The sequence below is a fragment of the Nylanderia fulva genome, unplaced genomic scaffold (genome assembly GCF_048542155.1).
Source record: "Nylanderia fulva isolate GAGA-0341 unplaced genomic scaffold, ASM4854215v1 Scaffold70, whole genome shotgun sequence".
NCBI lineage: Eukaryota > Metazoa > Arthropoda > Insecta > Hymenoptera > Formicidae > Nylanderia > Nylanderia fulva.
The window spans coordinates 86394-112318 of NW_028190808.1; the positions used below are offsets into that span (position 1 = coordinate 86394).

At 37.7% G+C, this 25925-nt stretch overlaps 1 protein-coding gene across 1 annotated transcript in view; it reads left to right on the forward strand.

Moving 5' to 3' along the window:
• The window catches only part of Oseg5 (intraflagellar transport protein Oseg5), a 222062-nt gene that overhangs the window by 15388 nt on the left and 180749 nt on the right, over positions 1-25925 (forward strand). The window contains exon 4 of the mRNA XM_085488710.1: positions 4977-5063. Within this exon, the coding sequence (XP_085344836.1) occupies positions 4977-5063 (87 nt within the window). The remainder of the gene's footprint in view (positions 1-4976; positions 5064-25925) is intronic.

Consider the following 25925-nt stretch of genomic DNA (forward strand, 5'->3'; position numbering starts at 1 on the left):
AACAACTAAACAATACAAATTTAAATTGAAATCTGATGTTTGCGATTTTAATTGCACTTGATAACCATGTTTTATCATGCAATTCATATTGCTTAAGCCATTGATCGACTCGCAAACATTGTCCAATTTCAAACCTAGTTTTCTACTCGCTGCTAAAGTTATAAAATTAGTTTCGCTCGCGCTATCTAATAAGACTCGCAATTGACAGTTGTAATTATTACCTCCCTTAGCGTTTACAATTGCCGTTGACATGAGTACACGCTTACGCTCCGCGCCTCCTCGTGCATGATGCACCGACGGACCGGTTGCCGCTCTTCCCGAGGTAACTGTTGCCTCCCGCTCGGAAGTCGCCGGCAATCCTGCGCCGTGTGACTGCTCCTTTACATTGTCAGTGGAACTCATTTTGTTTTCCTTTTTGTGGCACAATGTATTGTGCCGCTCTCTGCATTCTCGACACAAACCCGACTTGCACTTCGCAACAAAATGATCATTGCGAAGACAATTGATGCAAAGCTTCAATCTTTTTACTGTTTGGATTCTATTTTCAACAGAAAAATTCAAAAATTGATTACAATTGTAAATAAGGTGAAGTCCGTGACACAAATAACATCGTCCTTGAACGGTTGTCGTTACTAATGTTTAGCCACGAGATTTCAAATGAAAAGACTGCTTTTTATTACCGTTGTTCTTTTCATAATTACTGGGATTTGACTTGCTGGTAACGTCCGCCGATTTTTTGCTCAGAGCTGCTCGCTCCAATACTTGACATCGGCGTTGCAAAAATTCGATCGCAGCATTGGTCGTTATTGTCTTCAATGTCTCGGCGTGTTCCTTGTGGCCGCTTTCTTGTGGCGCTGTCCAAATTCTTCTCGATCAGATACACAATCAGCTCTCCCCACGATTCCGTAGGCAGCTCCATGGAATGCAAAACTCGTAGATGTTTATGCACGTGATCTATGAGTTCTTGAATCGCTCCGGCGGATTCCCGATGCACCCGCGGCAGCTCGAAAAGACATTGAATGTGTCGCTTACGGATGGCTCTGTCGTCCTCGTATCGCTTTCTCAACAGCTCCCAAGCGATAATATAATTTTGCTCCGAAATTTCTATCAATTCGATTATTCTTGCCGCCGGACCGCTCAATGATCCCACGAGATATTGATGCTTCTGCACACCGGATAAATCGCTATTATGTATTAATGTTTTAAAGGTGCCAACATACCTTTTCCAATCTTCGATGTTTCCACTGAACGTCGGCAGCTTGATCGTTGGCAGCTTCACCTGTGATTCTCGCGGCGCGCCCGAATGCGTACTCATACGCTCTAACATCTGACCTTGTTGTTCTAATATTCTTGCGATGATATCACTGCCACTATTCTCATTTGATCGCTCCGACAACCGCTGAATGAGAATTGTTTGCTGCTCTAAAATTTGCGCTAGCATGTTGTTGTCACCCTGATTTCCGCTGCTAGATGCGGCTTGTAATGATCTCGTTTTCTCTAGAACGCGCAACAAAGACGTTTTCAATGAGACGTATCTCTCTTCAAATTCTGTTTCTTCCGTTGCGTCTCTCAGATCATATTCTTCTTCAGAAACGACTGCTATCAATTGCTGCGAAATGCTTTGAAATTTAGTAAGCGCATCTTCCAGATTCTAAACACGCACTTCGAGTTCTTCCCTTATGACAATCTTCGGTTTTTCAGTAATTCGATTTACGAAATTTCTTATTGATGTTAATTTTGCTTTGATTGCTCTTCTTTGTTTTTTCAATTGGTCACCGCTCATCTTGTCTCTCGATTACTAATGTAATTTTCGTGCGATCGACCGTTAAATTTGAATGTTTTGATCGTCCTTGCGACAAAGAAATTCAAAACACTAAACAGTAGCTGGCCTCGCGACAACACCTCGACCGGTCGCGCAAACACAACACCGCCGACCTTACGATATCGAGCGATAATACGCTTGACTCGAATTAATTTGCCGAAATTATTATTAATTGAAAAAGCACCTTGAATTTACATCTTCTTGAACTTAATTCTTGTCTCTTGCTGCTTCCTTGCTGATCCACTGCTTGCGAACCTTCGGCTCGAAGGACCAGAAAAATGTACGTGCCCGTTTACACAAATCGTCCGTCAAAAATGACTTAATTATGAGTGGACTGTATTTAATTTATTTTGCTATTTGATTTACAATACTGGGAACCCTTTTGGTTTCCTTTGTTAAAAATCGAGTTAAATATATAATGTGGTTTAGAACGAATTACTAATACTGAAACCACAAGACCAATACACAAACGAAGCAGAATAGAGAGCGTTGCTACGTCGGTCTTTCGCTTTTATTGCTCTCTCCCCGCTAAAGGATATTAAGTCGGCTCCTTAAATTTAAAAAAACACAATATGCACCTCCTTCATTTCGGTCAATAGAGCCAAACGCGATGTTATTGCGACAATTAAAAAAGAAAATTTGGAAACTAAGGAATTTGTATCCTATGGTTGGGATCTCAGAAATTCCCCTTGTTCCTCTATTAACTTCCCCTGTAAAGAAATAGGTGAGAAAAATATTTTGATTTTGTTTTGCTTTTTATTTGACATCGTCAATACTTAATAATTTCTAAAAGAGAATCTAAAATCGGACTCCAGGTAATAAATATAAATACATAATTAAATACAAATAAGGACCAATGTGAGCTAGAATAGGCAGGGTGGATAAAAGGAAAAAAATCGGTTTATTGCATCCTCTAAGAGTTTATAAGGCGCTTTTTTTGATAGGAGCGTTCTCGAACCTTTACAACGTCTTATCAATCTTACTGATTTTACATATTCATCCTTCCTTTTCCCTCTCTTTTCCTTTCTCTTCAAATTCTCTATCCTCCCTTTCTTCTTCCCTTCTTCATCCCTTCTTGTATTTCCCTCCTTCTTCTCCTATTTACCCCTTTGCTTCATCCTGCCTCTCCTTTCCTACTTAATTAATTCTGCTTTTCTTTTTTTCTCGCTACTCTATATCCTTCTTTATATTTTTTCCGGCATATGGAGTGTGTTGGTTCGAACTAAATTTGAACCTGGAACCCTTCGCATATCCTCCTACGACTCTATATGCTAGGCCACTTTTCACCTAATACACAGGATGGGAGGCACCAAATTAAATGTTTTCTTAAGATTAAAAAAAAGATGTCCAAAAAGTGCGATTTTTTGACCTCGAGTGTAAAGTAAAATTCGAGTTGTTTTAGGTTTCATATATCTAGAATAATGTAAAAACCGTAGTGGTTTTTCTTGGAAATGCAGGGAACGTTTAAATATTATCATATGTATACAAAAAAATGACGTAAATCAATATCTCATGAATTGAGATTTCTTGATGTTTTAGCCGAATATTCTGGTAATATATTAGTAATACCAAGTTTCTAAGATTATTTAAAACGATTTTAATGTCAGTCAATCATAAATTGAATAATATATATACAGGGTGTCTGTAAAGTCCGACCTGAGCTCTTTATCTTGGAAACGATTTGGGATACAAAAAATGTTTCAAACAAAAGTTGTAGGGTTTCGAGGGGGACATAAAATCATGCCATTGATTTAACCTTGAATAGTCATTTGAAAATCATGTGACTATTCAAGGTTAAATCAATGGCATGATTTTATGTCCCCCTTAGGTAAAGGTCACCTTCAATTTCCTCCCCCGTTCCACTTTCTCTCCCTCGTATGCCCCCCTCCCCCCCAAATAAAGCTCCCGCTGCCTCAACAAGAAGGTTAGGATTCGGCTATCAGCCCGGGAAAGTCGCTTGCGGAGAGCTCTTCCTAAAACAGGATGACATCTCCCTGACGGGAGGAAAGAAGACGAACGACCCGAAAGTCGATATGTAGACTCCGTCCCGGCCTCTTCAGTCTTTTTTGTCTTGGAGAGGTTAAGGTATTTGGACATACGCCTTTCCTCTATCCTTTCTTCGGCTCCTACTTTTTCTTCTTCTTTTGGGATCCGCGTTCTCTATATATATATACATATATATATATATATATACTCTATATATATATATACGGAAGTTCGGCAGCTTTCGAGTCTTAAAAATTATAGACACACACGCACGCACGTACGCATGCACACACACTTACCGCGTATAACAGATAGCTAATTGCAGCGAGCGTAATCATTCGCATCAGATGATGAGTTGTGCCATTTTTGCTTAATACTTTTTGTATTTGTTCCATAATTTGCTAATTATTTATCTTTATAATTTAAAAACTAATAACTAAAGAATTATTTAAAAATAAAATGATATTTAGGCCAACTAAACGAGCAATACAATCTTAGGATGTTATTTATTTATTTTGTACTTATAAACATTAAAATTATTAAAAAGTTGCAAACGTTTCGATTCTACTACTGTCTTCTTCAATACAATAATAATAAAAATAAATATACAAAATGTACATACTTTTTGAAATATTGTTTTATTATCAACTAAATAAATTAACAAATGATATTAATATACGGCTCTTATCATAATAACAAGATAGAAAGAATATTTGCTGCGAGAGCCTAATGTTTAGCAATTCGCTAAGACAAGTCAAAGGACAATCTTGAAATTGAGATTTGAATTCCTCTGTTCCCTTTACTCCCCTAAATTGATGAAGACGAGAAAAATATATTGGTCCGAAAAAGTCGGCTGAATCGGGAATCGAACCCGAGACCTTTCGCTTGCTGGGCGACTACTTTTTCCATCTGAGCTCTTCAGACACCTTAACAAACCGATATGCCTCTCTCGTCTATATGTATACTAATGAAATCACGCATATTTACAGTCAACGAGTACTAATAACAAATAATATTAATATAAATAAATTAAATTTTGAAAATTAAAGATTGAGAATCAATAATTTAAATGTTCTGTTTATTGAAAGAAAACATAGAATAAATTTTATATGTTTATTTAAATATATACATATATATATATGCATATATATATATATAATTTTTTCAGTGGCATGCGCATGATAGTCTCATACTTATTACTTGCTATGGCAACAATGGTCTCATACTTTCTGCTGGCGAAGATTGTAGATATAAGGTATGTAATTTCTTAATTATTGTATATTTTGATGATAATTCGAATATCTATCATAAAAGTAAACCAAAATAAAATAGGAATTCTGATTAAATCCGACACATTGACAATTGAAATAAATGTTAAATTTATTATGTTACGTTTCGATCATACGGGTTGTGGTCCTTCTCAAACAATTACAGTATTTTACAATCTGGAAAGTCGTTACAAAAAAATTTTTATATATACATATAATTATACGTGAAAACAAAAAGTCAATACAGATACTTACATTTAATATTACATTAATTCTTTAGAAAGTTGTTTATGAAGTATATTATAATTTAGTCATTATTTAAAAGAAGAAAACGGAAACAGACAAAACGCTTGAAAATCGCACATCCGAATTAAATGAACGTGTTTTTACATCTAAAGAACAACGCGGTATCTATCACATATATATCCCAAGTCATTTCATTTTAAAAATAAACAATCATATGCTGTACTAAATTTTTCCGTGTTCTTCTGTAAATTTATTATTGTGTTTAATTTTTTAATATAATATATTTCAGCGATTTCTGTTTTTTTTTTTTTTTTTTTTTTTTTTTTTTTGCGATTATTCTCCCTATGTAGGACCGACGGATTTAACCAATTAAACTCATGATTAAAATTTAATCTGTGTTCACTGATAACAGATAAATTTCCGGATGAGCTATTAATATCTTGTTTATGTTCATTGATTCTAACACTTAAATGTCTTTTTGTCTGTCCCACATAATAAGAATCGCACATATTACATTTTATGTAACAAACAACGCCAGTCTGCTTATCGACGTCCAATACATCTTTCCCGCTTTTAATCAAACAATTGAATTTTTTTTTGAAATTGTGAAGACGACATTAAATTTCTTTTTTCTTAGATATCGGTCAAATATGTATTGCAGTACGGAACAATAACATAATTTTCAAGTTTTTTCCTAACCCTGGGATTACAATTATTTTCTTATTTACATCGAGAATTTGCCTATACATTTCATTCATTCTAAAGTTTATATGCTTTTTTATCAGTTTAATTAGGAAGCAGTTATTAAGTAAAATGTCCTTTACTGTTTTTAAATTTACCTGATGAAAACGATCATCCGTGAGTAAAATTGCGTGGGCTGATGATTGTGTTTATTTTGGATCTGTGCATAAGTCCGTAGCGAAAATCGAATAAATTTCAAACGCAAAATTCTTACCTTAAAAAGCGATCTTAATCAACTATATATGTCCCATTCTGTTCGATGACTTTCTGCCATCTATCCACAAGCTTCATTATCCCTCGTTTGTAGAAGTCTTGAGATTTTTCTGCAAAGAAGTCTTCCAAGTGATTTTTGAGAACGTCCAGGGAACTGAAGGATTTATTATTTAAACTGTTCTGTAGTGATCGGAATAAGTGATAGTCGGAAGGTGCAAGGTCCGGACTATATGGTGGGTGCACCAAAACATCCCACCCAAGCTGCAATAACTTTTGTCGGGTCAGCAACGAAACGTGTGGTCTCGCGTTGTCGTGGTGGAACACAACGCCCTTTCTGTTCACCAATTCGGGTCGCTCCTGATCGATTGCTCGCTTTAATTTGTCCAGTTGTGAGCAATACTTGGTCGAATCAATCGTTTGGTTGGGTGGCAGCAGCTCATAATAGACTATGCCTTTCCAATCCCACCAGATGCTGAGCATGACCTTCTTTGGGTGTAACCCAGCTTTTGCGACCGTCTGAGCAGCCTCCCCGGGCTTCGACCATGATCTTTTTCTACTGACATTGTTGTAGACGATCCATTTTTCATCGCCAGTGATCATCCGCTTTAAAAATGGTTCGTTTTGATGGCGTTTGAGCAGCAAATCGCAAGCTGACATTCGGTCGATTAAATTCTTTTCGCTCAGTTCGTGCGGCACCCAAACATCAAGCTTTTTTACCATCCCAAGCTTCCGTAAATGTCTTGAAACAGTTGAATGATCAATGTTTAGGTTACGTCCGATCTCCGTAGTCGTCAAATGTCGGTCGGAGTCGATTAAAGTCTTGATTTGATCGAGATCAGTAGTGACTGATCGACCAGAGCGAGGAGCATCTTGGAGATCAAAATCTCCGCAACGAAATTTTTGGAACCACTTCCGACACACACTTTCGCTTACGGCATTCTCTCCGTACACGGCGCATATCTTTTTGTGAGTTTGCGACGCGTTTTTGCCTTTTCGGAAATAAAAAAGCGAAATGCACCGAAAATATACGTTTTTTCCTTCCATGTTCAAAATATAATTAAACTTTATACACGTCACGGAAATCAATGAACACTCAATGAACTTTCGTAAAATGTCAGCACAAATTGCAGCTTTCATTTAATGTACGACATCTTACGTTTGAAACATGTGCGAGTGGAAAAAACGACATCTCACGGAATTTCGCTACGAACTTATGCACAGACCCATATTTAAGAGGATGATTAAAGAGGAAATTAATATACCGTCCTGAAAAAGTAGGTTTCTTATACCAATTTGTGATGAGTTCCTGATTATCTCTATGTACTACCGTATTCAAAAAGTTAAGAGTTATTTGATTCCACTTCATAAGTGAATTGAAGTCTCGGATGATATTTATTAAAAGTTTCGATAATATCTGCCAATCTATTATTAGAGAGAATTATAAAAATGTCATCGACATATCTGTAATAGCAGGAAACGTCAAAGTCAAGTTGTGATAAACAGTGAGTTTCCAAATCTTCCATCACTATATTAGCCAAAATAGGGGACAAAGGCGATCCCATTGGGCTACCGTAAATTTGTTCGTATACCGTCTCGTTGAAAGTAAAACACGTAGATGTCAGTAAAGTTTTAATTGCATAAATTGTTCTAAATTAAAATCTGTATATCCCGAAATTTTCTCCCATCTTTTTTTCAATACCCTTTATGACTAGCTCTATGAGTATGTTAGTATAAAGTGACGTCACATCCAACGAAGCTAAGATTTCGTTTTTGTTAACCCTTTTGTTTTTTATATTAGAGGCAAACGACCATCTTTAATGAAAGAGCTTGGCCATTTTATGGACTCCTCCAATATATTGTGCAGATAGTTCGCTAAATTGTAAAAAGGGCTACCAATAGATGAGATGATAATTCTTAATGGAGCATTAACTTTATGCACTTTTGGCTATGACTTTTGACAAACCATATGCTTGAGGTGTTCTCGTTAGTACACTTCAACTTATTATATGTGGTGTCATCAATTAAATTGTTATCCCGCCACGATTTAACCAAATTATTTAATTTTTGTGATGTATTTTTAATCGGATCTTATTTAATGATATTATATGTTGTGATATCGCCAAGCAACTCAGACATTTGTTGCAAATATTTCCCTTTATCCATAATGACAATGACCTGGCCCTTGTCTGCTCTTGTGACCAAAATGTCCTTGCTTTCCGCAAAAAATTTTTTACAATTGTGAAATTTAGTTAGAATATGCCGGTTAATAAAGCTCAGGTGTTTCCTTCTATTCTTAAACTCATTTAGTGAATTAGATATGCAATTACGAGTGTCGTTTAAGAGATTGCTATCCATTCTTTCGCTATTTAGTTCAAAATTTTTTATGACATTAAGAGCAAAGACATCCAGGTCTCTTTAGTTACTATGATTTAACGGTAAACCGAAATGTTATATGGGACAGACGAAAAGACATTTAGGTGTTAGGATCAATGAACATAGACGAGATATTAATAGCTCATCCGGAAATTTATCTGTTGTCAGTGAACACAGATTAAATTTTAATCGAGTTTAATTGGTTAAATCCGTCGGTCCTACATAGAAAAAAAAATCGCAAAAAAAAAAAGAAATTGCTGAAATGTATTATATTAAATTAAACATTATATAAAAAATTAAACACAACGATAAATTTACAAAAGAACACGGACAAATTTAGTACAACATATGACTGTTTATGTTTAAAATAAAATGACTTGGGATATATACGAGTATGTGGTAGGGCGCGTTGTTTTTTAGATGTAAAAACACGTTCATTTAATTCGGATGGGACTGCGGTTTTCAAGCGATATTTTGTCTGTTTCCATTTTCTTCTTTTAAATAATGATTAAATTATAATACTTGATAAACAACTTTCTAAAGAATAATGTGATGTAATATTAAATCCATAAAAAAACTTACCTTTTTTAAAAAAAGGTAAAAAAAGGCGACAAGTTTACGTGCTTATGTGAAAAAGTGTTATACAAAAAAAACAGTGTTTTTAAATAACTATAAAAAAACTGCTCTAAAAAATGATGTTATTTTAATTTTATACAATATATTTTTATTGTACAAAATGATTAAGTATTTAAAAAAAAAATGATATCAAAAATTGCGACAAATAAAAACCTTTATACTATAAAATCTTTTATTATGATTATTTTATTAAATAATATTTTTCATAGAAATATTTTACAAACAACAATTAATTAAACATATGACTCATATATTGTAACGCAGCAAATTATATAAAAAGATCAAATGTGACCAACGATTTATGATTGACAATATCTTATTTGGATTAAAGAGTATGATAGAAAATATATATCTCATTTGATATTATTGTCAACCATATAATAACTCGTTATATTTGGTCTTTAGAAATATTTTAACCAAAAAAAATAGAAAAATTTATGTTAAAAAAACTTGGCGCTGCTAAATTTTTTTTTTAAATTACTGTAATGTATCTATAAATCTTAAAATAAGAAATAATTAAGTTACTATAATTATCTTAATGTAACAAATAATAAATTTATTGTAATGTATCTTAAAATATTCAATAATTAACTTAAAATATTTGCATATTAAAGCAGCACCAAGTTTTTTTACCATAAATTTTTCTATTTTTTTTGGTTAAAATATTTCTAAAGACCAAATATAACGAGTTATTATACGGTTGACAATAATATCAAATGAGATATATATTTTCTATCATACTCTTTAATCCAAATAAGATATTATTGTCAATCATAAATCGTTTGTCACATTTGATCTTTTTATATAATTTGCTGCGTTACAATATATGAGTCATATGTTTAATTAATTGTTGTTTGTAAAATATTTCTATGAAAAAAATTATTTAATAAAATAATCATAATAAAAGATTTTATAGTATAAAGGTTTTTATTTGTCGCAATTTTTGATATCATTTTTTTTTAATATTTAATCATTTTGTACAATAAAAATATATTGTATAAAATTAAAATAACATTATTTTTTAGAGCAGTTTTTTTATAGTAATTTAAAAACACTGTTTTTTTATATAACACTTTTTCACATAAGCACGTAAACTTGTCGCTTTTTTTTACCTTTTTTTAAAAAAGGTAAGTTTTTTTATGGATATCATTCTTTTTTGTAGTATATATTTATCTCTCCCCTCCCTCTCTATCATACATACATTTATATCCTGCAGTAACACATGATATAGATAGATAGAGAGAGAGAGAGAGAGAGAGAGAGAGGGAGAGAGAGAGAGGAAAAGAGTGGGAGAGAGAGAGAGAGAAAGAGAGAGAGAGAGAAGGAGAGAGAAAGAGGAAGAGAGAGAAGAAAGAGAGAGAGGGGGGAAGAGAGGGAGAGGGAGAAGAGGAAGAGGAGGACGGCAAGAGAGAGGGAAGAGGGGAGAGAGAGAAAGGGAGAAAGAAGAGAAAGGGGGGAGAAAGAGGAGGAGAAAGAGAGAGAGAAGAGAGAGAAGAGAGAGAGAGAGAGAGAGAGAGAGAGAGAGAGAGAGAGAGAGAGAGAGAGGGGTCTAATATGCATATCGATAATTTTTTCTATTTATTTTGTGAATTGTTTTTATTAAACCAAATAGGAAAATAAATATTTAAAAAATTGAAATTATGTTTTTGAATGTATATATTTATTAATATAATTAACACGAATGTTACATGTAAAGTACACATTAATTGTAATTTCTTACTTATACATGTAACTTTTGTATTATAACATATGTTACAATGTAGTTGTATTGTTATTACATCCCAGATATCACTATAACTCATTGATAAATATTGTAGGATATTGAAAATAATCTTTGGATAAGTTATTGTGTTATCTGGAATATAATTATTATAATATAACTACAATGTAACATATGTTATATTACAAAATATTATTTTTACGAGTGGGAAATTACAGCTAATATGTACTTAATATGTAACATTTACGTTAGAGACATAGCAGTTATGTTATATAGCACCTATATAAATAAATGTAATTATATTATAATAAATAAGTAATTATATTATAAAAGAAATTATATTATAATAAATGTTATTATATATCAATATACACAGGAAGGAGGCAAGATGGCGGCAAGTGAAAAGATGTGGTGTGAGAGTGCTCCGGAAATTATATAATAATAGGAAGAAGAAAAGGAGGAGGAAATTGGGGGTAAAGTGAGAAAAAATGAAGAACTGAGGATGGGAAGAGAAGAAAAGAAAGAAAAGGGAGGAGAGTGAAGAATAAGTGATGGAAAATGCGAGGAAAAGGAGACAAGGATGGGTGGACACAAGGAGACTAACTCACACGGGAGCAGGAAATGGGTAGAGAAAGAAGAAAATAGGAAGGAAGGGAGGAAAAAGGAGAAAAGGAATAGAAGGAGAATTGGAGAAGCAAGGTAGAAAAGGAAAAAAAGAGATCTGAGGAAATTGGGATGTGGAATAATTGTACACGTGGCAGGGATCATCCTGTCGATAAAAAAGAAAGAAGGATGGTAAGAAAGGAACCGGAAAGTAGGACAGGTGAGAGTAGAGGAAGGAGAGAGCGCAGGGAAGAACAGGAAGAGAGTGTGAGAGAAGGAAGGGGCGCGCGCATCACCGCGCAAGGCAAGCAGGAGTAGTAAGCGAGTGGTGACATAGGGACATAGGAAGAAACTAGAGAGCTGGAACAGGAGGGAGGGAGAGGCAGAGAGGGAGCGGAGGAGAGGAAGGTAAGGAAGAGGGAAAGAAAACGACGCGCGCATTATCACATAGAGACGCATGGAGGTAAGCGCCTGGGGATATAGGGACATAGGGAGAAAGCAGAGGGCAGTGACGAGTAAGAGCAGGAGACGGAGAGGGTGCAGGAAGACCACGTGGGAAGAGGAAGCTGCGCGTGCAATATCACACAAGGCGCGTAAGTGAGCACATGGTGATAAAGAATTAACAAGGTTACGAGGTTAAGGGAAGGCAAGAGCAGGTAGAAAGGTTAAGTAGAGGAAAAAGCGAGAAGGTGAAGGAAGACGAAGGAGGAAGTGAGGAGGTGTGGAAGAAAAGGTGGAGAAGAGAGAAGAGGAGAAAGAGACAGGAGAGGAAGGAAGAGGACGAGGAGAGGACAGGAAGAAGAGAAAGGGGGTAGGCGAAGAGAAAAGAGAGGAAGGGACGAGGGGACGGTGAAAGGATAAGAAGAAGAGGCGATGAGGAAGGGCAAAGGAGGAAGTGAAAATGAGAGAGGAAGGGAGAGGAACGGTGCATGCGGGTGCAAGGAGGAATAAAAGGGGCGGAGATAGTATTAGATAGGAAGGTAGGGATAGTAGGGTCATAAAAGGTGAAGGGGGACGATTGGAAGATGATTGTGATGGTGGAGATGGAAAAAGAAGAGGATAAAAGAGAACTGTTGGAGAGTGGAAGGATGATGTGGAGGAAATGGGAGGTAGGAGTAGATGAAAACTTAACGAAAGAGGAAAGGAGGATTAGGTGAGTGATGATGGATACAGCGAGGAGAGAGAGAGCCAGAGGGAGGGACGCGATGGTATATGGGAAAAGGATGAGGATAAATGGGGAGGAATGGGTTTGGAATGAAGAGGAGCAAAGGTTAGAGAGGAAAAAGGAATAGGAAAAGGGTAGGAAAAGAGGGGCTAAAGCAAGGGGGGTTGGGGAAAAAAAGGAATAATAGGAAAAGGAGGAGGCAGGGGGGAAGGGACCCAGATACATTGTAAGGTCGCAAAATGGCCAGGTGAGGAAGAAGAGGAACACAATTGTATTATGAGGAAAGGTAAGGGGGGAAGGGGAGAGGAGAGGAAAAGAGCTGTGATTTTCTGTTTAAGGTAAAGAGAGAGGAGCAGGGCGGAGAAGAGGGATCCGGAACAAGGAGGGAGACAAAGAAACATGAGAGGAACGGAGAGAGAAGGAGAAAAAGAGGAAAGAGAGGACAGAAGGAGAGAGAGGGAAGAGGGCAAACAGCAGAAGGAAGACAAAAAGAGGAAAGAGGAAAAAAGAAGGGAGAGTGGGAGGAGAGAGGAGAGAGAGAAGAAGAGAGACAATTATGTCACATGTATATATTGTATTGTAACGGATCACCTTTCCCGACGTCACGAATCGGCTCGTCGGTGCCAGGATTCGAGAAGAGGGGAGACTCAGATTCGCAATAACCACACGATTGTTCTGGTAAAAACAGAGTTTATTTAAGTCACCTTTCAAGGGTTGACTTGTTATTTAGTCCACAGATACAGAGAATATTAAGGCGGACGAAACGCGACCAAATTATACGGACGCGGGTACGACTTATAGTTAGAATTTACAGACAGGAGTACGACGGACGAAACGCGACCAGATTATACGGACGTGGGTACGACTTATAGCTAGAATTTACAGACAGGAGTAAAGAAAGGAGTAGCTCGCCTTGAAAAGGGCGAGCTTCGTAGAGTGCCTGTGATTCGCGGACAGGACCCGGTGACCGAGAACACTCGACCTACGTGACGAGAACGCTCGTCAGCCGGGACGGCTTACAGGTAGGATCCGGTGACCGAGAACACTCGGCCTACGCGACGAGAACGCTTGTCGGCCGGGATTACTTTCGGACAGGACCCGGTGACCGAGAACGCTCGTCGGCCGGGATGACTTTCGGACAGGACCCGGTGACCGAGAACGCTCGGCCTACGCGACGAGAAGGCTCGTCGGCCGGGATGACTTTCGGACGGGACCCGGTGACCGAGAACGCTCGGCCTACGCGACGAGAACGCTCGTCGGCCGGGATGACTTACGGATAGGACCCGGTGACCGAGAACGCTCGGCCTGCGCGACGAGAACGCTCGTCGGCCGGGATGACTTACGGACAGGACCCGGTGACCGAGAACGCTCGGCCTACGCGACGAGAACGCTCGTCGGCCGGGATGGTTAGGAGCTTAGGATTTGAGGAGTGATCTCTGAGAACGCTCGAGAGACCGGGACGGGACTGGTGGTGAAGCCTCGGCTGAACCGCCTTTTATACCTGCCAGTCGACCCCCTCCAAGCTAGCTTGGAGTGGGGTGGCTTGGTCGGGTGGGGCGAAAAGGCGAGTTTTTATCGCGTTTATTATATGGTGGCCCCGAAAGGGGCCGTTTGTATGAGCGCGGGCTGTTGGTCGGTCCTGCGCATGCGCGGCGACCAATCGGGTCGTCACAGTATTAAATGATGATGTAACATAATGAGAAGAGAGAAAGAGGAATGTAAGGTTTGGGTACGCTCCTTAAAAGCGCCTTTAATCCCTAAGGAGGAAAATAAAGCAATGAATGAATTATCAATATACACATTAGTATATATTAATATTATACACATTAGACCTCTTTCTCTCTCTCTCTCTCTCTCTCTCTCTCTCTCTCTCTCTCTCTCTCCCTCTCCCTCTCTCTCCCCTCCCTCTATAAAAGTATTCTTTTCTGAATTTATCAGCCGAATTTATATTTTCTCTTGGTCGTTTAATTACAACTAATATGTACTTAATATGTAACATGACATTGTAGGGAATAATATAACCTACATACATGTTACATGTCATCAAACCTGACACACGACCTAACATCATGGAACGGTACATTTTCGCACACATGCGCATTGACAAGATCGACGATGACCAAAATTTTCAATTTTATTATAAAGTCAAACTTTACATCGTAATATCTCTGTATATATAATATGTAGAGCAAAAGTAAAGACAGTTTTCTAATACAATTTAAACCCAAGCTATCGATTAAGTCTATCGAGAATACGATCAGTTCAATCCTTCTATAAGATTTGATAATATAAGATGCTGTCAAAAGTCCGACTTGCGTAAAGATACACGGAAGTACCTCGCTACAATTTTGTGACTTGTCACGAGACACTACCGTGTCTCTTGATGTAAGTATCTGTATTGACTTTTTCTTCTCACGTATGATTATATAAAATTGACTTTTTGTTCTCACTATTGATTATATGTATATATAAAAAATTCTTTTGTAACGGCTTTTGTAGAATGTAAAATATTGTAATTGTTTGAGAAGGACCACAACCCATATGGTCGAAACGTAACATAATAAATTTAACATCCACTTCAATTGCCAGTGTGTCGGATTTAATCAGAATTCCTATTTTATATTATTCCTGGTGAAGAATATCGTTTGGAAGTTAATTAAACCAAAATAATTAATAATAATAACAGACTGATATAATTAACCAAGGTTAAGACAAATATAATGACCAACACTGGCTAAGTATAATAATTCTTTTATTAGAAAAGAAAAAAACTACGTTTCGACCCTGAATTGGGTCCTCCTCAGGCTGTTATTAAATATAGAATAGTAAACACTAAACATTAATAATGTCACTTAAGAATATGAATTAAAATATATAAAAATTTTGCAGAAAGATGGTCAATATTAAAATGAGATGTGATGCTCATTTTGACACATAACGTGCAATTCATCGAATCAAACTGATTATTTGCCGGTTCACTTTTCTTTTATGCTTTTCTGGCAAGCAATATGGTCTCACACTTACTTGGGAAGTGTCGGCGCGCGTGTTTACGTCGTGTTTTATAGCGGCGGTGCACGTCAGCAGTTCTTTTTCTAAGTGAAATGTATTGCAATATTTTTCGCAGATTCTTAATAGTGCCTGTTGTTTTTCCGCATTAAAATGGTCAATTCGTAACAATTGTCAAACGCGGCGCCTTAAGTTCACTTAATTTGTTATTTTTTAATGCATGTAACCCGGTAGCGGTGTCTCGTATTATTTCTTCGTATATTACTATCGGTATTAGTATTTCGACTTTTTTATCTATCGTATTTATTATGCTGGTTGGGCAAGTGAAATCCGTGGGATGCCACTATCCCGTTGTCGATGTATATGTATACCGGGAGCAGTTTCTTCTGATCAAACTATGCCAAGTTAGTTTGTGTTGGTCATGGCCCTGATTATTTTCTCGCAGAGCGGTTTTAATGTTATTATGCGGCGAGATTGTAGATTTATTGCGACTTCTCTTATTTTTAGTTGTGCCTTTTTGAAGTCATAAATGACGGAATGTTTTTTGAAGAAATCGAACCCTATAATTCCGTCGTTTTCAATGAGCATGTTGTCTTTTACTACATAGAAAGTATGTTTTATTTTGTGATTGTCTATTTTAATTGTAGTGTTTATCTTTCCTATGGTGTGTATTTTATGTCCGGTTACTCCCGTAAGCGCAATTTTGCTTCATAAATTGAGGTTTTGTCTTCTAATTTTTTAAAATTTTATTAGCGAAATGGTCGCTCCTGAATCGCACATCATGCTTACTTTTCCGTTTTTTGTTCTGTGTACGGGTAAAGATATTATCGGTAGTTTCGGCTTGTTTTGTATGTGTAGCGCGTCTTTTATGTGTATGACGCGGTATTCTATTGCTTTTATCGGCGTTTTTTCCAATCGGTGCGTACATCTTTGCTACAAAGAATGTAGCTGTTTGCAAAGTCAGTGTTCCTTTTTCGCTGACGCTGCTAATTTGCTCAAGTGTCTTCGCCGCGCGGTTTTGAACTGTCCTTCCGGGTTTTTAGTCAACCGTTTAAGTTCCAACATTAATTATTATTAAAAAAATAATAACTGTGAGACGACCCAACTGGCTTAACTTTATTATTATTATTAATTCGATGTCATATACAATAAAAGACGACGTTTCGACCTTAAGTTTAGGTCCTTATCAAGTCTAAAATTAAAAATAATACCAATAAATGTATATACAAGAATTTCAATTTTAAAAAGCAATCGAGCGTTATATGTATAAAAGAACATGTTTTTTAAGAAATTCTCATAACGTTGTTGACAAAAATAATGTATTTGATATTTCGTCTTGTATTTTAATGCCGTATGTTAAGAACCTAAGCGAAACTATTGAGAGATCTATTAAGAAAACAGGCTTAAGTGTTATTTATACGATTCCAAAAAAAACCTGATACTTTTATTAAACGCGGAAAAGACAAATTATCTAAAGCTGATATGACCGAGATAGTTTATAAGGTTGACTGCAACGACTGTGACGCTACATACATTGGACAAACTAAAAGACACCTTAATACTCGGATAAAAGAGCATATGAATAATATAAAAATGCATGTCAGCAACCAGAATGTTATAAGCAAACATAGAAATGATTTTTCGCATGACTTTAAATGGACAACTTTAAATATATTACATCGAGAAACAAACACTAGGAAAAGAGAGATTGCTGAAATGTTTTTTATAAAAAAATGTAACAACACGATCAACCTACATAAAGACACAGAGAATTTGAACCCTATCTATGGTAGAATAATCAAGGCTGTTTAACTTAGTTTGCTTTTACCATCCATACGGAACGTTTATTTGACACAGTATTTATATAGAAATGTGTATAATGTAAAAACTCAATTTTATTTTGTATTAAAGATTTCGTAAGGTACGTTTTAATATTGTTATTACAATTTTGGTTTACGCTTTGCTTTTTAAAATTAAAATTCTTGTATATACATTTATTGGTATTATTTTTAATTTTAGACTTGATAAGGACCTAAACTTAAGGTCGAAACGTCGTCTTTTATTGTATATGACATCAAATTATTAATAATAATAAAAAGCCAGTTGGGTCGTCTCACAGTTATTATTTTTTTTTAATTTTATTTATCACTGGCGATACAAGATTACCTGCTATATATTAATTATTTTTATGATTATACTTAGTTCTTTCGTTTACTATATGTCTGTAAATGTCACTTAAGTCGCTAGTTGCGCGCGCTTTTTTGTCATACCTTTGTCACATATCGCAGTTTTTGTTCATTTCGTTAATCAATTAGTCCTGTGCTTTTCTCTCGTACAATTATAAAGCATTGTTTTGACATTCTGTTTTGCTTTATTCTCTTTCAATATTATATATATACGAGTATAATATATAATATATATTGTAATATAATATATATGTCATTAATAACTGGGAATTTATATATATATATATATATATATATACAGGATTTGTCCGGAAAGTAATGCGTCGCATTTTTTTAAAAAAGAATTTATTGATCGCATAGGTAAAACAACTTAAAATTGTTCGAAGTATGACCCTTCTGCGTCAATACATTTTTGCCAACGCGATTTCCATGCGTCATAAGATTTCTGGAACTCCTTGACTGGGATGCTGTTCAGGGAGGCCGTCGAAGTAGCTTGTACGTTGTCAACCGACTCGAGCTGTTGTCCTTTGAGCTCCCTTTTCAGCCGAGGAAATAAAAAAAAGTCCGCCGGGGCCAAGTCGGGACTGTAGGGCGGCTGCGGCACCGTTGCCACACCGATCCGGGTCAGGTAGGCCGTAATATAACTTTATCGCATAGCGTTGCTCTATCGTTCTCTCCATCACAAGTTCGACGCGACCACTAAGCAGAGGTTCACAGAATAAGCCGTCCTAACCCTCCAAGCGCATGGAAACAATTGAGCGACCTACCGTTGGAAAGCTAAGGGTACCCCCCTTCCTCCCCAACCGGTCCCATCGCTCTGCGATGTATAGTCGCGTCACAAAAAAATGCGACGCATTACTTTCCGGACAAACCCTGTATATACATATATATATATAAATATATATATACCTATATATATAAATATATATACCTATATATAAATATATATACCTATATATATATATATATATATATTTGGCAAATTTGATTTTGACGTAACTAGCAATTTTATTTAATTCTTTCACGACGTTTCGACCATTTGATTGTGGTCCTTATCAAGTGAGAATTCTATAACATAATATTACACAATCGTTTTTACCAATGTTGAAACATACAAGAAACTATCTAAATGTTAAGTTAATAATATAAATATAAATTTTATAAACATACCCATTAATTAAACTGAGATTAACGCAACATCACACCGGTCTTATTTAAAATTAATAGTTAAAAGTTAAAAGAGGAACACGTCCCATCGCTATGATGTTTCGTCAACGACTAACTTTGAAACGCGACACTAAACAATCTTTATTATTTTGTCGTAAACATTTGTCAAATTCTCAGTATCTTTCTGTAGGTTAACCGTATTATCATGCTTCTTTATGAAGAACATTTCAGCAATCTCTTTCTTTCTTATATGTTTCTCATTATGTAAAATGGTCGGTGATTTCCAATCAAAGTTATGTCCAAAATCACATCTGTGTTTACTTAAAAGCGAATGATTAGACTCATGTAATTTAATATTGCTGGCATGTTCCTTCACTCTAGTGCATAAATGTCTCTTAGTTTGTCCAATGTATGAGGCATTACAATTTTCACAATTGATCTTGTATACTACATTCGTTTTTATATCATTAGTTATTAAATCTTTACCTCGTTTTATCAATCTATTCAACTTTTTTGGCAAACTATAAACGACATTTAAGTTAGCATTTTTAAGTGATCCTTTTAATACTGTCGCTGACGTCTTTAACGTATGGAAGTGGAATTACATAATTCTTATCTTGAGCCAAATTCACATTATTGTTATTATTCAAATCATTACTCAAATTGTCGTTATTATCCGCATTGTGACGGTTAACATTCCTATTGTTATTTAGTACATGAAATGTTCTTCATAAAGAAGCATGATAATACGGTTAACCTACAGAAAGACACTGAGAATTTGACAAATGTTTACGACAAAATAATAAAGATTGTTTAGTGTCGTGTTTCAAAGTTAGTCGTTGATGAAGCATCATAGCGATGGGACGTGTTCCTCTTTTAACTTTTAACTATTAATTTTAAATAAGACCGGTGTGATGTTGCGTTAATCTCAGTTTAATTAATGGGTATGTTTATAAAATTTATATTTATATTATTAACTTAACATTTAGATAGTTTCTTGTATGTTTCAACATTGGTAAAAACAATTGTGTAATATTATGTTATAGAATTTTCACTTGATAAAGACCACAATCAAATGGTCGACACGTCGTGAAAAAATTAAATAAAATTGCTAGTTACGTCGAAATCAAGTTTGCCAAGTTTATTTTCACCACTAGCGTCCAATATTAATTTTGATTGAATATATATATATATATATATATATAGGTCATTCTACGTCAAATCGGCCACCCCCTCCCCCAGCCCAAAATTGTATTGAAGTAAATTTAACTTTCAAGGTACCAAAATTTAGCTTAAAACATTTAGTTTTTTTATGTCGTGTGGCCTATATATATATATATATATATATATATATATATATTGTAACCGTTGATTTATATTAGTCCGTCGGATCAATAATGATCCGAGAAGTAGGGACGATGTAAGTGGCCGACGGCACACCTTCGGCGCGGAAAGCGGGAAATTTGCGTAGACACCAAAAATTATGTTTACTTGGGCGCCAGGCGCGAGATTCGCGCCACTCTGAAAATTTTCAAATCGACAGATGATCTTTATAAACCGTACATCATCCCGAAAATTTCCGCGACGGCGATAATCGAGTCGCTCAGATCGTCAGAAGGTAGAGGGGGGAGTTCGGACGGGAGAGAGAACGGAATTCGAGAGAGACTATTTAAAATTGCTCAAATGTAACAAGCATTGAATATATTTGAACAATGGTGAACGAAGATAGACAAAAAAATAATTGTATAAAAGCTTGAGTGAGATGTTATGCCAAGAAGAAAAAAATTCATATTTTTTCAATAAACTACGGATAGAAATCCGTTTTAGTGACGCCGAAATACAAATAAGTGAAGCCGTAATTTGATTCGGACGGTACAATACGGCGTATTTACGGCCGAGACGCGGCGCGTTGTTATTATTCCACGCCTTTGAGACGACCCGACGCGGTGATATCGGGCGGCACGCGGGACCCGGAGGTAAATTCGCATGCCTACGAGTCGAATAATTATTAACGCACGAGACTTAATAAGGTCCGTGCGACGTAATTAATTTTAATAATTTTAGGCAATACAAAATTTCCGTAAACTGTAGTAGGTCTATTAGAGTTCTCGTCTATTAGAGTTTAAAAATTTTCGTATACTACCTGGTCCATAGTCACGTATGAGAAATGTAGCGTATTCTTTCTCGCGCATATCATTATTCGAGTATTCTCCCGATTCTTTGTAACATTGTGCGAGGGACGACCGGCGTAATCGATCTCAAAGAAAGTCGCGCGGGAGAGAACACGCGGTCGGTCGGGCGCCGGGATAAACTCCACGCGGAATAAATCTCTTAATTAATTCTCTCGTAATATCGCGAAACAACACCGGTGATTATCTAATAACCGGCCGTGGCCGTGACACGCGTCTCTCCCCAATACGTTACTCACAAAAAGAATTCAGCGGCTTTACAAATATAGGGCCGTTCGTCTCACCGGTTTCTGCGCGTTCGTCGGTGCTTCGGCATCCGCAGTCAGGAACCTTCGCTCTCGGCCACGTTCCGCCGGACAGTGACGAGCAAGAGGCCTGCCGGGATCACGTCGATAATAAATTGGGCATTTTCCATCCGTGGCGCTCCTTATCCTGGCAGAGCCGCCGGGTGCCCCGCGGGGCCCTGCAAATTTGCTTGATGAAAATTTCTCTCGCCATTCCTCTGTGCTTCCGCCTCGGGTTCCGCTGTTCCTCTTTATTTTCCGTCGGGGAGACTCCTACGAGCGCGCCTCTTTGCTGTTCCTCCAAAAATCCGTCAGATCGATTGTTTGATCGATTGTGAAATTTCGTATATCCGGATAGGCTGAGGCTCGAGGCAGTGTATCTCCCGCGCCTCTCGTTTCCGGGGTTCTCTCGCCTCTCGCGAGAGAATGGCCATCCCCGTCTCTTGCCGGAATCTCTGCGAAAGAAGGAACATTTTATGGCGGTATCCCGGTTCTTAACGGGAGGAGCAATCCAGAAAATCTGTGTGTGAATAATATTTACCGGGCGTGCTCCGGACGTGGTGGCCTCTGCTCAGTCCGAAATCGTCCTCTTTGTCCTCTCCGTCCTCTAGCTCTCTCTCTCTTTCGGTTTCTCCGGTTGAGACACGTACCCTATGCAAAATTGCTCGCCAAAAACGCAAAAATCGCTTAAACAAAAATTATAAATAAAAGTAAGTCGCGGAACGGATGCGCGGGGCGCATCCTCCTACGCGGAAGAAAACGCAAAAATTCTTTTTCGGGTGCTCTCTCTCTCTCAAAGGTTGGCGAGAGAGCAAAGGTTCCCGAATTTCCCGCCTTCCCGGCCGGGCCTTCGACCCTTGTGACGGACAGTAAAAAATGTCACGTCACAATATATATATCAAGAGACACGGTAGTGTCTTGTGCTAAGTCGAAAAAAGAAAGAAAAAGACACGCCGTGTCTCTTTACGCGAGTCAGGCAGTTGAGAGTACTCGATATTTTCAGTTCTCATATAACTGCTGAACGGATCGAGTTCTAAATAGTCTTAATCGAAAGATTGGGTCTCAATTATATAATGAAAGTGTTTTTATTTATATATTGCAACGTCTTTTCCTGTGCCGAAACGCCAAGTTCGGACAGGGGAGCGTTCAATTTAAAGATTCTCCAAGATTAACTAATAAACGGTAAAAAATCGGTATCAGAAGAGTTAATTCTACGCCCTTAGGGGCGTTCATTAACTCGCGGTAAAGTTGGGCGCCAGGCGCGTGTGAACGCGCCACGATAATACTGTGAACGGTACTTAACGTCTCTTTTCCAAAAGTCATACAGAGTCGCGGGTCTATAGGAGTGATGGGTCTATGGTCGAGAGAGAGGTATAGAGAGACATACACGTGGTGTTAGAGTTTGACAGATATATATATTTGACACTTAGAATTTACAATTTGACATCGGATACATACAATCGGACAATAAAATTATGTAACAAACAGTAAGATATAACTTGCGGTATTGAAACGAAAAAAATATAATATCATAAGATATGCGGGTAACGGTATTTTCGAAATTGACTTATAACATCAGAATTAATTATACACGGTGAAACATTCTCTATATAACTTCGCGACAATAACATACAATCGGAATAACAAATACAAGATCGGTAAACGTTAGGATGGTCTAACTTATTTTCGCGGGCACGCGGAATAGACAGAGGTCACAATACGATATGCCGAGACACGGCACGGTATGAAAAAACAAGATAAAAACTAGATGACGGAGATTTCGTGATTCTCTCGCACGACTCTCTCACCGAGTCGAGAACAAGGAAATAGTTCACAAACTCGCGAAGACGGCTACACGCAAATCCCGAAAATCTAATAATCGAGCTAATAAAAACGTGACTCTGAATATTTCGGTAACCAAAATTGACGATAATTAATTTCGATACGCTAGACTGTCGGCGGCACTTTTCGGAGAGGGCTCTCTTCGCGAAACGCAAAGTCGGCTGGCCCCGCGATACGATATCCCGAAAAACGAAAGAGAGAGACCGCTCTCTCGCACACAAAACGATACGAAAAATGAGAGAGTACGGTACTCACGGTAATTACGGTATACTATCAATTTCTACGGTACCAACCAACACGTAACTACGACTACTCGAGAGGCGGCTTACAGTTCAGGCGGTGAAATTGAGTCCTGGAATCGTCTGGTGGAGTCCTGGAGGCACCCTCTCTTGGCTATGGCACACCGAACAGTGGAGAGCCGGGCCTCGCGCGTCTCGGTACCCTCTTTTCCGCGCCGATCTTTTGCGCATCCCTCGATGATAGGGTCGATGGCGGGGGACCTACGGTCTCCCCCCGCCTCCCCCTTTAGCTGAGGTATTTCTTACGCCGGTAATGTATTGCTGGTTGACAGGATTTTCCTCCGGGTTTCTTCCCGCGGCCTCTCTCTCCTTCGGGAACAAACGGGAGGCTGGCCGGGCCCTCCGTAGTCCTCTTTTAGGATCGGCCCTGTGGTTTATTTGGCTCCCGGAGTCCTCTCGGTATCTATAATATTCCAACGCCTAGAGTCTGCGCGAGATATTTCAAATTAAATTACGAATATTTGATACTTAACTGCGCGAGGTCCCGCGCTCTCTCTCTCCTATGCTCGCTCCATCCTCCTTTCGCGCTGCGGTATTCCGGCATCCTCCTTCTCTCTCTTGCTGCGGCACTCCGGTATCCTCCCTCTCTCTCTTGCTTAACATGTCTCTCTCCGGCCGCTCTCTCGAGCCGTCCTTGTCGCTCTACCTGTGAACCGCGTCGCACGCGCATCGACAGGCCGATGCTGCGTGCAACGGCGATTCTCGCAAAAGATACGGTACTACGGAATATGAAAACCGACGGATCGCACCCTCCCCGAAATGAGGGGCGCTCCAGGTCTCCGCGGCCTACCCGATCGGGCGTTTTCGCCCTTGTGACGGCGCTCCAAAAGCGTCACGTCACAATATATATATATATATATATATATATATATATATATAGGTCATTCCACGTCAAATCGGCCACTCCCCGCCGTCCAAAATTGTATTAAAGTAAATTTAACTTTCAAGGTATTAAAATTTAGCTTGAAGCATCTAGTGTTTTATGTCGTGTGGCGATTTTGAATAATGTTAAATAATGACCTTGGCTTTGTTAATTATATAAAAAATGGTATGTATTTTCTTATTCAAATCTTTACTATTTCCTTACCAATGAAGTACAAAAATCATTTTTAATGTAATTTGATCTGATAAATTCGAATCTGAAGTCAGAAAAAATTTCAATTTTTGCAATAAATAATTAGTTATTGATATTTACTTCTAAAAAATGAGAGAGAAAGAGAGAGAGGGCGTAAAAGAGAGCGAGAGAGAGAGAAAAAGAGCGAGAAAGAATGAGAAAGAACGAGAGAAGGCGACAGAAAGCGAGAGAGAGCGAGAAAATGCGAGATAAAGCAAGAGAAAACGAGAGAAAAAGTCGAGAGCGGGAGAGAGCGAGAAAGAACTAAAAAGAACGAGAGAGAGCGAGAGAGAACGAAAGAGAGCGAGAGAAAGCGAAAAGGGCGGGAGAGAGCGAAAGAGAGCGAGAAAGAGCGGAAGAGAGCGAGAAAGAGCGGAAGAGAGCGAGAGAGAGCGAGAGAGAGCGGGTGAGAGGGACAGAGAACGGGAGAGGGCAAGAGAGAGCGAGAAAGAGCGGGAGAGAGCAAGAGGGAGCGAGAGAAGGCGAGAGAGAGCGTGAAAGAAAGGGAGAGAGTGAGGGATGAGAGGAAGCAAGAGAGAGCGCGAGAGAACGAGAGAGAGCGAGAGAGAGCAAGAATTTATTTTTTGTTTGGTTGCTTAAAAAGTTAAGCAGCAGTGAAAATGTCACTATATTGTGATGGGGACCGCAGATAAGGTAAAGCAGCTGCGGACAAAATCACTTTTTTGGGATGGGTGACCGCGGTTAAGTACGACGCCGTAGTTAGACAAAAAAGTGGCACATTTTCGACCAAAAAATAACTAAAAAAATTCATATCTCCGCAACCAATAGAACTATCAAGTTTGTTAAGGTCTCATTTTACTCGGAAAAAATCGCGCTTTCGATTGATATGGTCATTTTTTGAAAAATATGTTCTATTTCATAAAATATTTCAAATTTTTGTTTTCAAGGCTACGAAAATCGTGTTACGTTCGGTAAAGGATACACAGTAGCGTTCTACGGATAATTTTCGCTATTGTTTTGATATTTTCGCTATCTTTTCGATATCTTTCGATATTTTTTTTTGTTTTTTTGTAGATTGTATTTAAATTTGACGAATAAAAGATA